We start from the raw sequence: 14,622 nt of genomic DNA, 5'->3' as shown, positions 1-14,622 counted from the left end.
TTTAGTTCGAATGCTATTTATCTGTAAAAATCTCAAATTTATCCTTCTTTGTGGCTGAATAGTACTCCATTATATAAGAAAAACCCACACACATCTTTTTTATCCATTCCTCAATTGATGGGCACTTGGATTGTTTCCAAGATTTTGCTTTTACAAATTCTGCTACTATAAACATGGGTGCACATATATTGCTGTGATATGATGTTTTTAATTCTTCTGGGAAGATACATAGAAGAGGAATAGCTGGGTTGAATGGGACCTCTAATCCTAGTTTCTTAAGGAATTTCCATACTGATTTCCACAGCAGTCGTACCATTCTACACTCCTGCCAATAATGGAAAAATGTTTCTTCTTCCCCACAGTCCCACTGGCATTTCTTATTGGTTGATTTTTTTTTTTTTTTGTACCGGGGATAAAACTCAGGACCCCAACGCTTGCCAGGCAGGTGCTTATGCTGCTGAGCTAAACTCCCAGCCCAGTAATTTTGGGAAGAATGTTGCACAGAGAATGACGTTGAACATACTTTTTAATGCTTATGAGCCATTGCCCTCCCCTTTCTTTTGGTACAGGGATCGAACTCATGACCTCATGCTTGCCAGGCAGGCGCTTATGCTGCTGAGCTAAATTCCTGGCCATTATTGGTTGATTTCTTGAAGATAGCCATTCTTTCTAGAGTAAGATAGAATCTCAGTTTTGTTTTAATTTGCATCTCTCAAATGATGTTGAGCATCATTTGAACATTTTTTTCATGTTTATTTGCCATTTGTATTTCTTCATCTGAGAAGTGTGTATTCACTTAAGATATCCACTTTTGGATTGGGCCTTTAAATTTGGGGTCTGATTTTTTTCAATTCTTTGTATGTTTTATATATAAGACTTCTGTCTGAGGGCCAACTGGCTATAATTTTTTTCCCACTCTTTGGGTAGTCCTTTTGCTCTAACAAACAGATATATTGACCAATGGACTAGATAGAGAGTGCAGAAGCTATCTGATTTTTTTTTTTTTTTTTTGGTCTTTTTCCTTTTCATCGGTACCAGGGATCAAACTCACGACTGCCTGCTTGCAAGGCAGGCACTTATGCTGCTGAGCTAAATCCCCAGCCCCGTTATCTGATTTTTGACAAAGTGCCCAGTAGTATAAAATGAAGAAAAGATAGTCTCTTCAATAATAGGTACTAGAAAAAGTGGATATCCACAGGCAGAAGAATTTTTTTGTCTTTTTGAGACAATATTTCACTACATAATTCAGGCTGGCCTTGAACTCACTTTGCAGCCTAGGCTGGCTTTGAACTCAAAAGTGATCCTCCTGACTCAGCCTCCCAAGCACTGGGACTACAGGTGTGTACCACCATGTCCTGCCTTAAAAGAAGTAATCTTGCACAGATTGAATGAATGAATGAACAAATAAGGGCCGGGGATGTAGCTTGGTGTAAAGATCTTCTTTTCATTAGGGGAGGGGGTGTAGGTAATAGTAATGTCTTCTGTGGAGAATGCTCAACTCTTGAAAACGCCATCAGTGCAGGAATTAATCAATGAACGTAAATACCCTTCTGTTTTCTTCAGGCCATTTTGTACCATTACAAACACACTTAACTACTTATATTGTATTCAACCAAACATGGTCCAGATGTGAGTCCAGGATGATCATCTGGAACTACATCCAGAGCCTGACTCCCCTTGCTGAATCACCAAACTGCCCAGGTTGGGCTACAGTTTTCGATCTTCCTGCCTCAGCCTCCTAGATTACAGGTATGTGCCACCAATCCCGGTTCTTAATGTATTTTTCTGAAGCTTGTAACAGTTACTGGCACTCGAATGACAGAATACAGTCTAATAACTTCAAGCAAAACCATATATTTAAAATCTGATTAAATGAATCAGTTATTTAAATAACTTGATTTATAGCCATATATACCTGGTAAAAAATAAGAGGGTTCATCAAACAGAATGAGAAAAAAAAAATACTGGTGCAGTTTGCCCTTACACACGGATTCAAAATTCGCATTTGCACGCGCCCAGATACAGTATGGAAGACAGGTTCCCTGGCGGGACTAGCATCCCAGTTTATCCCTCCCCCCTGCGCCACAGCTCTAGCCTACAGCCCAAGAGCGCAGCGCTGTTGCCCTCGAGCGAGAGTACGGCAGCGCACATGTTTGCAACTGTTACCCGGGTCCGTTAGAAGAGCTACCCGGATGTGCAGGGGTGGAGCCAGCGTCTACCCAGGAGGCAGCGCGTGGCATAAATACTCTGCCCTGCTAGCCGAGCTCATTGCGCGCTGAAAATCTTCGTGGCCGCCGGTATTGCTCCGGCGGTCACCTAGTATTTTCGCGCTCCTGCTTTTTCCCTTTTCTCCTTCTCCCGCTCTGAGCTGCAGTCAGGACGGGAACTGCTCTGCCCTGTCGGTAAGCGATCCCCGCTCCCCGCCTGTGTTGCGCTGATACAGGCAGCTGCTCTCTCCCGCTGCTGTGAGGGCGACTGTGGCCGCCCGACTCAGAGGAAAGCCGGCAGAGGGTCTTGATGCCGGCGCGGGTCGCCGGGCTCCACTGGGCGCGGGGGAGGGGAATGGGCTTGGCGGCAAAGCGGCGGGTGGGCACCATCTTGCGTCGGCCCCGGAGGGGGAGGGAGCTCGGGAAGGTAGCTGCTTGGCCGCGAGGTTTGGCCGCGCTGGGCAGAGCACGATCGCGTGGGCAGCTACCTCTCAGGCCTGGGCCACGCGGGCCACGGCTGCCGTTACCGCCTCGTCCTCCTCGTCTCCCGAGGCCTGTGACTCGGTCCCCAGCGTGGTTTGGGCTTTTCTTTCTGAAGACAGCTCCCTTTGGTCTTTTGTCCGTATGGTGCCGGCGTTTGGCGGAGACCCGCCCACCCCCAAGTCCCCTTAGTCTGAGGAGTGATGGTGGGGGCTCGGAAGTTTGAGATGTCTGGGCTCCCGCGGCCCCTCGGTTCTTTCTAGCCAGGCCCCCCTCCCCCAACCTGGGTTCCCAGTAATTCCGTGTCCACATCCTTTTATCTTGCCAAGGGGATTGCTCTTCTGTGTCAGAGACATCGTGCTCCATTCCGTTATTGTCTCTACGAGGATGAGAGCCCTGGGGAGAAACGTGGAGTTAGATGCGCGATTTTCTAAGTAGCTGTGTCGGTTTTTCTTAATGAGACTGAAAAAATTATCTCATTCCGAGGTTTTCTTAAGGAAACCTGCTCTGAAGATGGAAGGAGTACTCTCAACTTATCTCAAGTTTTAATGCTTTTTAAGGAGAAATCTGAGGACAATATCAAGTGAACGAGTTTCTACAAGCATGGGAGACCTTCATCTAAGGAATTCTCTTTGTTTGAAAGAAATTGGTTTTGTTTTTGTTTTTAAAGACCCACGAACATAAGTTTTTCGCTTTATTGTTTTCTGTTTAGGAGTATGAGGTTTAATGTCTTTTGGTGCCATTAAACATAAATTTCAAACCTAGAAGTTGAGTTTTAAACTATGAAAGTCCTCTTAGCATTTGTGAGATGTCCTTCTTTACCGGTTTCAATGCAAACTCAAACTTTAAGCAAAATCCTTGCTAAGCCTATGAAGCCACTAGCTTATCTATAAAATTAGATTGAATCTGTGTACTTTTAGTGCTTTAATATCAGTACACATTCCATTATAATTATGCCTTGCATTTGTTCATTATGTTGATATTACCCCTTTCGAGGTGGCCAGTAGAGTGTTGATAGAATTGTTTTGCAGGTGAGAAACCGCTTCACAGAGAGGACTTCACTAACTCAAGTGGTTGGACTGGGGTTTGTTTTATTTTATTTTGTTTTTGCAGTACTAGAACCTTATACCCCGCTCCTCACTTTTGAGACAGGGTCTAGGCTCAGGCTTGAATTCCTCTTGCCTTAGCTTCCCAGAGTGCTGCGATTACAGATAGGTGTCACCGTATACCCAGTTTGTGCCCTATATTTTATGAGTGTTGTGGTGGAGGAGAGTAAGCAAAAAGATTGACCTAAATTTTTTAAGAGATACTCATTTCCTCTTCTTTATATTTTTGACTTATTGTTTCAAGTTTTTAATATTTAAATATTTCTAAGTTGAAAAGTTGAAAAACTTTCTAAAACTTTCTGTTGAAAAAATTCTAATGTCTAAGTTCAAATCTCAGTTTTCCCTGTCCGATTTATTTTCTCCAGTTCGATTTTTTATTGCAGTCTGGTTTTTTCAATCCAGCGTTTTACTACTCAGCATTGTCTTTTTTTTTTTTTTTTTTTTTTTTTAGTACTAAGGATCGAACTCAGGACTGCATGCTTGCAAGGCAGGCGCTTATGCATCTGAGCCAAATCCCTGGCCCCTAGCATTGTCTTTTTCAATAGGGAGAGAGGAGAGCAAAGGGAAAGGAAAAATCTTATATAGCTCTATACCCTTTTTCCCCCACTTGTTTTCCTTTTTCAGGAGGACATTTAAAACCATTTTTTCTTTTTTCCTAGTGTTGACAATGGAACAGGTGTGGGCACATGGTAGGCAAGTACTGTGCTACACTCTGGGTAGAGGAAGTTGTAAATGGCATAGGGATTTTGGGGAATAGAAAATAATCTAGCATATTTACAACTTGAAAAAAAAAAGTAATTTGTAGTCCCTCTGTCCCTCCGTTGAATCCAGGTCCTTCCCACCGAACTACATCTTTTTTTTCGATAATTGTGGAGATCAAACCCAAAACCTTCATATTGAGCTACAACCTCAGCCCCTTTCATTGTTTACTTGTTCATTGAGATAGGGCATTACTGTGTAGCCTAAACTAATCGCAAACTCATTATACAGCCTAAACTGGCCTTGAACTCCAGGCAATCCTCCTGCCTTAGCCTCCAAAGAGCTTGAATTACAGGTGTGCACCACCATGCCTAACTTCAGCCTTTTTTGTATTATATTTTGAGGCAGTTTCTAAATTCCCCGGACTGGACTCAAACTTGAGATATTCCTACCTCAGCCTCCCAGCGTGCTGGGATTACAGGCTTGTTCCACCATGCCTGGTTTATAGTTTTGTTTGTTTTGGTACCGGGGATGGAAGTCACTGGGATCCCATGAACCCACAGGGATCGAACTCACCACCTACCGCTTGCCAGGCTGGCGCTCATGCAGCTGAGCTAAATCCCCGACTCTATAGTTTTTAAAAATGATAAATATTAGAATTTTATACTGAAAATATTTTATTATTTAACAATAACTTTTCAAAGACCAGAAATATTTATCACCTATATGCACTAATTAGATATATAACTCAGAATAATCAGAGAATGACTTTAAGAAAATTGGTTGTTTTAACCCTTTAGAGGTTGTGGCTTATCTGAGATACAGACCCTTACATGTTGTAAGGGTAACACCTGATCCAGAATCTCAGGGTAAATAATGATTCAGGAAAACTTGATTTGCTCAGTAATTTAAATAAAAATGTATACCTAGACTTTTAAAATTTATTCTTTGCACAGTGGTTTTCTTTGAATATTTCTGTTTACCTGCATCATATCAGGAAAAACCTCATCACCAGGTATCATCTGAGTTGAATATACCATTTTATTCCTATTAAAGTCTTTTTTACAAATAATTTGCATAATAATGAAGGAATAGTATAAAATATTAGATATTTACAAGAATTTAGATACAGCATACTTCATGCTTAGAAAAATGAAAACGATTTTAGAAGCTAAGAGAATCTAGTTTAATCTTTTATTAAGACAGATACTAAAAACATGCAGAAATGTAAACTAGTGCAACACTTACTAGATTTTGTTTTAGAATTATTTTCACTAAACGTATGCATTTAACATCTAATATACTTTTATTTTAGAATTTTATTCTCTTTTTACTGCTTGCATTCATGGTTTGTGATATGATTTCAGGTGAAGAAGTTAAGCAAAATACTCCAATATACTGTAGAAGAATTTTCTGACACTTTTTAATAGTGCCACAAGCAAGGTTATTACTGTTTTCACTTTACAGATAAACTAATACTCAAAAGGTTGATTAAGCTTCTGTAGGTTTGGCAACCAAAAGTGGTAGACCTAGAATTCCCATATATTCTGCATCTGTTTTTAGTATTCCCACCATGACAATTACTTGACATTTTCTCTGTTAGTTTTTACCTCTAAAAAATATGAATTAATAATAAATACATATTTCTTGCAGTTACTTTAGCAATTAAGAATTATAGAATATCATATGAAGATTATATAAGATACTTGCTATATAGACTAGCTTTGAAAGTCCAGCAATTATGCTATTAGTCTTTTCCCCAAACTGTGTTACTTTTACATATAAATAATGATAAAAGTATGTTTCCATTGGGTGCAGTAGCAGCATATGCCTGTAATCCCAGTGACTCCACAGACTAAAGCAGGAGGATAACAAGTTCAAGGCCAGTCTGTAATTTCATGAAACCCTGTCTTGAAAAAATAAAATGTGCCAGGGCCATAGTTAATGGTAGAATACCACTTGCTTTGGTCTCCAGTACCACCAAAAGGAAACAAGTATATTTCTGGAGTCAGTTTTTTAGCCAGAATATAATATAAAATTATTTTTCACAAATTATATTGCATTATAGTGCCACATCCCAAAAATGAACACAAAATGTTTTAAAATGTAGGAAACTTCACAATGTATTACACTAATAAATTTTGAATCCTATTGTAAACTACCTATTTTCTTCAAATAGGTGAAGTATAAAAACAGATAAAAGTTGAAAATATAAATAAGGAAAATAGTAAAGCCACTAAAGAACTATCTTCTCAAAATGCATCTGTACATTTGTTTAGGCTTTCGGAAATAATTTGCAGAATGCAGAAATTTTTGGACAAAAAAAATAGTGACCATGTATTTTCTTCTTGAATTATATGTGATTTGTTCCCCAAAACCTGGTTTGAGAGTTTAAATTACTTAATTGACAGTGAAATTGTCTGAAGGATCCAAGATGAAAACCAATGATGGCCAACCTTAGAGATGAATGCCCAAACTGTGACCTAATACCCTCTTGTTTATCACCAAGTGCCAACACTGCAATTAAACCTGAATTCTGAGGTTTTAGTTTAGAAAAAACAATTCATACATTAAAATATTTTGCCTTAAAAACAAATAACATATACGCCATAAGGTTGCCATTGTGTATAAACCATTATGTCTTGGATTTGAGTACTTTGCCAGTAATTCCTGTTACAGCATTTTCATAACCGATACTTAAAATGTTTAAAATATTCTCAGTGTTCTGAACTATAAAACAATAAGTGAAACTACAAAAGCAATAGCATTTGAGTCAACTTTAATATTTTGAATGAATAATATATTTTGCTAAAACAAAGTCACTACTGACTTCTAGAGTTTTTCATATCTGTAAATCATAGTTACTATTGAAATTATGTGGTCAGCCTAATTTAGTTGTGAGATGGTAATCCCAGAGTATGCTTGTATTAGATTTCTTGAAAGATAGCAAAACAAGCCAGACTTGGTTACACATGTCTGTAATCCTAGCATTCTGGAGGCTGAGACAGGTGAATCACTGTGAGTTTGAGGCCAGCCTGAATTGCATGGTGAAGTCCTGTCTCAAAAAGACCAAAAAAATCGGGGCTGGGGATTTAGCTCAGTGGCATAAGCGCCTGCCTTGCAAGCAGGCAGTCGTGAGTTCGATCCCTGGTACCGATAAAAATGAAAAAGACAAAAAAAAAAAAAAAAAACCCAAAAATTGCACTATCTGGATTATCTCTATTTCCCCAGAGGTCTGTTAACCATGGTTCAAAAAATGTTGGGATAATTCATTGGTAACTATTTTTTAATGAAGTGCCAGAAATCTAGTTTGGAGTAGATTAAATAAAAAATGAGCAATTATTTCCTCTGTGAAACTTTTAGTGTATAATTTGCTTCAAGGATAATTAGCTTCAGTTGTTTAAATGGTATCATTAGGACTTTAATTATCTTCTTAAACTACCTCTTTTTCTATCCCCAGAATCTTACAACATTGCTATTCTCTTTTTGCTTTTCATAGGTGCTTTTTTTCCACAGGGTGACTTCCTTACCAACAGGCTTATTATGCTACTGGCTTGAGATAAAATTCACACTTTTTTTGGTATTGGAGATCAAACTCATGACCTTGTGCTTGCTGCTGAGTTATAGCCCCCAAAATTCACACTTTTTATTTAGGGGTTGAACCTGGGCTCTCACATGCTTAAGCAAGTACTGTAACACTGAGCTACCTTGCAACCCCTTATTTGTTACCGGGCCTTGCTAAATTGCCCAGAATGGATTTGAACTTGGATCCTCGTTCAGCCTTTCAAGTAGCTGAGATCATAGGCATGTGCCACATAGCACAAAGCTCAATACTTCTTTTAAAGTATATAATTCAGTTGTTTGAGCATATTTAGAGTTGCATAACCATCACAACCAATCAATTTTTGAATATTTTCATCACCCTAGAAAGAAGCTTTGTGTCCAATCACTCCCCATTTCCCCCAACTCAGCCCTTGGCAGCATTCTATTTTCTGTCTATGGTTTTGCCATTTCTGGAAATTTCATGTAAATGAAATCATATAATATGTGATCTATTTGGTTTCTTTGTATAATATCCTTAAGGTCCACATGTATAAAAGGTATCACTGTTTCATTAACTTTTACTGATAAATTATTATGTGGATATATCACATTTTGTTATTCTTTCATCAGTTATGCTTCCATAAGTATTTGAATGTTTTTCACTTTTCTGTAATTATTAATAATGCTGCTATAAACATTTGTATACAAACTTTTACTTATGTGTGTCTCTAATTGTCTCTCTAGGAAGAAATTGATGGGTCATATGATTGATAACTTTTTTAGCAATGATTGATAACTTTAATGTTTAACTTTGTGAGGGGCTAAAGTGTTGTCCACAATAGCTCTACAATTTTATATCCCCACCACAAGTACACGAGCATTCCAGTTTCATTGTATGCTTGTCAACTCTTGTTGTTCTTTGCCTTTTGAATATAGCCATCCTAGTGTGTACTAAGTGATATCCCTTAACTTTAAAAAGTATTTTGAATTAATTCATAATTTTATGAAGCTTTTTTAGAATAAACTCTTTTAAAATATGGGTAAATCTCACATGTATAAAAAAGTTGAAGCAAGCTGTGTGTGTTGGCACATGCCTGTAATTCCAAAACTTGAGAGACTGAGGCAAGAGGTTCACCATGAGTTCAAGGTCAGCCTGAACTGCACAGTGAGACCCTATCTCAAAAAGACAAAAAAAAAAAGAAATTTTGTTGTTTTTTTTCTTCTTTTCTTTCTTTTTGTCTGTGAATAAAATGGATTTTAAAAAATGGTAGTCAAACATAAAAGTGTTATGTTAATCTCATAGGCTATACAGTTGTGACTGTTAAAAAAATATTTTTTGTGTGTGGAGGTGATACTGGGGATTGAACCCACGGCCTTCACACTAGGCCACATCCCCAGCCCTTTATTTTTTGAGACAGGATCTTGAGTCTGGATTTTCACAAACTGAACCCAAATTTGAAATCCTACTTCATCTTCCCAGTGTGTGACAATTACAAACACGTGCTATTGGGCCTAGTTTATTTTGTATTCTAGATAACTTAATATTACTCAAATACTTGATATACTATTACTTGGTAACTTAATGCTTTAGATACTTAATATTGAGCAGGAATTGTCATGTTTATTTACTTGATATATGTATTACTTTACTTCCCTAGTTTAGGGGACAAAGCATTAAAAAGTAGTTGAGTTGAAGAGATTTGTAAATAGATCTCAGAACTAGAGAAATTTGGCCAGATATGTGGGGCACACTGTAATCTCAGCAGTTGGGAGGCTAAAGCAAGAAGATTACTGCATGTTCAAGGCCAGCGTGGGCTATATAGTGAGTTCAGGATGAGCCTGAACTACATAGCAAGACCCTGCCTCAAAAAAACCAAAAAGAACTAGAGAAATTTGCTAAAGGACCAAATTCATTAGAGAATCTTGTAATTCAAATTCAAACATTTGTAACACACAGTAAATTTTTCTGGAGTTTAATTTTTTTGTGAACTAATCAATACAAATAATACAACGTAAGGAAAAGTTTGCTCTTGCCAATCTGAGAAAGACAAATGTAAACCCTGAATTAGCTGTGTATATCAGACTTCCTTTAGATTTTGATCATTTCATTTTGTAACTGAAATAGTGTAAGAGTAGTATTTATTTTGTATATAGAATATATAGGATATACATGAGAATTCAGAGTGCAATTCAGAATCAAATTCTTACTCTAAAGCAATTCAAATTTTTTGATAACATTTAATAACTTTGTGTGTCTGTATATGTGTGTGGAGGGGTACTAGAAATTGAGCCTGAGTTCTTCAAGCTGAGCTACATCCCAGCCCTTTGTATTATTTTTTAAATTTTGAAACAGTATCTCACTGAATTGCCCAGGGAAGACTCAACTTGAGATGCTCCTGCCTCAGTCTCCTGAGTCACTGAGTTACAGGCATGTACCACCATGCCTGGCATAAAACTTGTCATTTAGTAATTTATCAGATTTACTCAAGTAGAAAATGTTAACATTTTCAGCATTTTATGTACTAAATTTGCATTGGGTTATAAATCAGTTATGTAAATTACATGTGTATATTACACATATCAATCTCAGATTGTGAGCTTTTTTGTAGGAGAAAAGTATTAGATATGTGTACATTTAACTTAAAAAATCTACTCCAAAAGTAGGTCTCTTTATTTTATGGGGTGGAAAACTAAAACCTAACTTGCTACCTTGTCTAGTATCACATGAAAAGATTGAAATTAGAACCGGATTTCTAAATCAAGTTTCATGTTTCAGTATTTAATGTTACTTAAAGTTATTAATAAAATTGACTGATGTCATATGTTTGTTCTTAGGTGATTACAACTTGATGGATGACAGCTCTTTTCAACAAACAAGTAGGTATTAACTGCTGCGTAGCATTTGTACTGATAAGCTTTCTTTAAGAGAAAAGGTGATAGAAGAGGACACATTTTCTTAAACGTAAAGATGCTTAGAGCTGGCATGGTGACACGTGCCTGTGTAATCCCAGCCACTCTGAAAGGGTGAGGCAAGGAGATTCCAAGTTTGAGTACAGACTGGGCAACTTAGTGCCTTAGCAAGACCCTGTCTCCAAAAAAAAAAAAATGCTGGGGTTCGGGATGTAGTACAGCATATGAAGGCCTTGGGTTTGATCCCTAGTGCTACCTCACAAAAAGAAAAAGGCTTAGATTTATTAAAGTAATACATGTTCATGGTTAAAAATTAATAATATACAATAAAAATGTGAGCAAATTAGATATTAAATGTTTCCTCCTTATCCACAGAGCTAGATATTATAGTGTTGAAAAGCATAAACACAAACTTTGTCTGCATAGACAAAAGCTTTTATTTCTAAAACTTATTATGCTGTATGTGCTGTTATGTAATTTAGATGTTTTCCTCACCAGTATGTTTTAACTGTATTGACAGTGGGAGTATCCAGTTCAAAAGAATAAGGAAGGCCCATGTGTTCACATGGTATCACTATGATATCATTATCAATATGTATTAACTTCCCTGACTTAACTTCGGTATTATCTGACTTTGCCAAGTTTCTTAGCCTGTAGAGTATATGTTAAGTGTATGTAATATATCTAGTAGACTACTATATGTAGGAGGAAGCACGAAAGAGGAAGAAAATGTTCTTTACTCTCAAGAATCTTACTTTGAAGTTGAAAGTATATAATTAAGATGCTTAAAAATAGTAAGCAATTTGAGAGCATATATAATAAACGTTAAATTATATGACATAGACTGTCAGTACAGTAAGAGGTGAAAGAAAAACAAGTTTAGTTGTTTATTGAGGAAGTTACAATTGTTCTGAGTTGAGTTGAGAAAAGACAGCATTGATATTTCGTAAAGTATCTGCTTGAAATTACATGCTGTATATAGCATCTTCAATGTCTGTTAACACTTCTATTTGATAGATATTTTAAGCATATCAGAGAAGATGAAATAGGCCAAGTAATGTCTCCAGGGACATATAATTAAGGAAAAGTTGCAATGAAGATTTGAACTGCGATAGTTCCCTCTTACTTTAAGGATATAGTCTAAGAATTCCAATGAATGCTAAAAACACAGGTTGTACCAAAACCTATGATTTAATTCCTTTTGCATACTATTTATTATGTTATGCACTGCGGCTATAAGTTTTGTTATTTAAAGTACAGCAGCAAAAACTAGCATAAGTTTCTTTCTTTGCAGTTTCTTAGAGGATGTGTTTTTACCATAAATCTTGGCAACCTTGCCATATGAGGCTTTTTTCTTTCATTATTAAGTCAGGAACTTTTAGTTTTTCACTTAACAAATGCAGTGTGCAACTTACTTTTGTCATGTCTGGATCGCCAGCGGCATTGGTGATGGGAACCTTATTAGCTAAAATAAAAACCACTTCAACAAAAGCACTGTTGGACTGGTAACTAGAATAACTACTAAGTGACCATCAGGCAGGTCATATATAAGTATAGATACACTGGACAACAGGGATAGTTCATATTCCAGGAAGAACAGAGCAGGAAAGTGTAACGTTTCATTATGGTACTAACAATGACAAGCAATGAAAAATAAAATAAGACCTGTGAATAGTTTATTTCTGAAACTTTCCACTGATGTTTTCAGACTACCACAAGTAACTAAAACCATGGAATGTAAAATCATAGGTAGAGGAACTACTGCATTCAATTCCATGTCAAGTCCTTGCTCTTTCCACTCTATTTACATAATGTGGGCAGTACAAGGTGAGGAGAAAGGATACTCTGGATAGAAAAATCAGTGCGGGTGAGGGCTGTAAGGAACACAACGAAGATAGTGATTTCAAGTATGCAAAATACAAGTGATATGAATTTGCTTTTAATTACTTGAGGATAATCTGTATGCTTTTTTGAGGTACTTAGAAAAAGGAACCAGTTCATGATATTGAATACATTTGGGAGGATAAGAACATTTTTTGCTTTGGAGTTTATTAGGAAGGGAAATTAACTACTAAACATGAAATGAATTTTGGGCTGGGGCATAAGTCAATGGTAGAGTCCTTGCCTAACTTGCCCAAGGCCTTGAGAAGGAAAAAAAGAAAAAAGAAATGATTTGTGGCGTACCTGTGTAGAGGGGGAAAATAAAAGTGCAGAATAGCACTGACTTGTTAAGATACTTCTTTTGTATACTGTCCTCATACCATTATTTTCTTCAAATAGTGCTTTTTAAGGTCATGGTAAAATATGGTCTTCATTTTGGGTTGAAAGTAGAAATAGCATTATTTTAGTACAATAGAATTACCTTTAGAAGTGGCTGCATTTTAAAATCAAGATTTTTTTGTCTAAGCCAGAACTCTGAAGTGTTAATTGTCCCCCATCCACCTCTCTTCCACTTTCGTACAGTCCTCATTGTTGTTATTTTACTTTAGATCTCCTTCAGTACTTCTTTTCAATAGAAACAACACACAGTTTAAGTCAGATCTGAAAAGTGTTTAGGTTACACAATTTCTTTAATGGAGTGAGGTAGACAAGTGTGTCTGAACACATGCGTATGACCTTCTCCCCTACCCCAAGGCATCTACTCTCAATTGTTCAGCTGTTTTTCTAATAATTCTTTCTGAATTTCAGTTTTCTAATATCCATGTACATACTGCTCTCTTAAATCATCAATTTTTGTCATTATCTGCTGATTTTATCTGTCAAGAAAAATGGAAATTTCAGGTTTTTTTTTAACATATTAACTTTCCAAGCTTTTCTCAGTATATCTCAATTTTTGGTTAAATCATCTTAGTTATTATGGTGATCATAGTATTGTTCATAGATGAGCACAGTACTGTGATTTAATGTGTTATGGTTATATTTTCTTTATCCTACAATTAAAAGTTTTCATTCTTTACATTTGCTGATTATTAAACTCAATAGCTAAGTATTATCATACTTTTATATAGCCTCTCAGTTTTCTGCATGGTAAAATGTGCCAGGTAATCTAAATGTAATTTTTGATATTTTCAGCTGGAAAAGTATCAGGTCTCCTTGAAGTAACATGCTCATAATATATTCTGGCTGATTTGCTGCGTAGGCCTATTGAGCTGTTACTGTCCTGAAACTTTCCTTTGTTTTTCTATTGTGTTGAATGTCATGTTTTCTGCATTCTGTATTTTTCTCCTCAAGTCCCATAATTCAGTGGATTCTGTTTGAGGAAGAAAAAGTAAATGGAAGTGAAATTTTGACAAACTTGAAATTCTCATCTTTCTTGATAGAAAATCATCAGATAATGACAAAACTGATGATTTAAGAAAAGGTAGTGGGCTGGGGATTTAGCTCAGTGGCATAAGCACTTGCCCTGCAAGCAGGTGGTTGTGAGTTCGATCCCCCGTACCGGGGGGGAAAAAAAAAAAGAAAAGGTGGTATAGAGGCCAGGGATAAAGCTCAGTGGCACACACTTGCCTGGCAAAATGCAAGGTCCTGAGTTCTATTCCTAGTATCAAAAAAAGAAAAAAGGAAAAAAGAGCAGTTTGTACATTTTTTGGTCATAACTCTTGATAAAAACAAAGGCACCTCATGCTAAGAATAGATTGGCTAAGTGTAAAAAATTATTTTAATAAGGTTTTTATATA

The 14,622-nt window shown here is 36.8% G+C and overlaps 1 protein-coding gene across 8 annotated transcripts in view; it reads left to right on the top strand.

The window, feature by feature from the left end:
* Positions 1-2,199: 2,199 nt before the first annotated feature.
* Znf280c (zinc finger protein 280C) overlaps positions 2,200-14,622 on the top strand; it is a 76,013-nt gene continuing 63,590 nt past the window's right edge. For 6 of the 8 annotated variants that reach the window (XM_063246410.1, XM_063246416.1, XM_063246414.1 and 3 more), the window contains exons 1-2: positions 2,200-2,402; positions 10,871-10,912. In XM_063246410.1, the coding sequence (XP_063102480.1) occupies positions 10,885-10,912 (28 nt within the window). In that variant the 5' untranslated portion in view covers positions 2,200-2,402; positions 10,871-10,884. The remainder of the gene's footprint in view (positions 2,403-10,870; positions 10,913-14,622) is intronic. The other 2 variants (XM_063246412.1, XM_063246411.1) reach the window with 2 other exon arrangements.

This window comes from Cavia porcellus, unplaced genomic scaffold (genome assembly GCF_034190915.1).
Source record: "Cavia porcellus strain 051 isolate PalLab524CR breed Dunkin Hartley unplaced genomic scaffold, mCavPor4.1 scaffold_3, whole genome shotgun sequence".
Taxonomy (NCBI): domain Eukaryota; kingdom Metazoa; phylum Chordata; class Mammalia; order Rodentia; family Caviidae; genus Cavia; species Cavia porcellus.
This window is presented reverse-complemented; position numbering and strand designations above follow the sequence as displayed.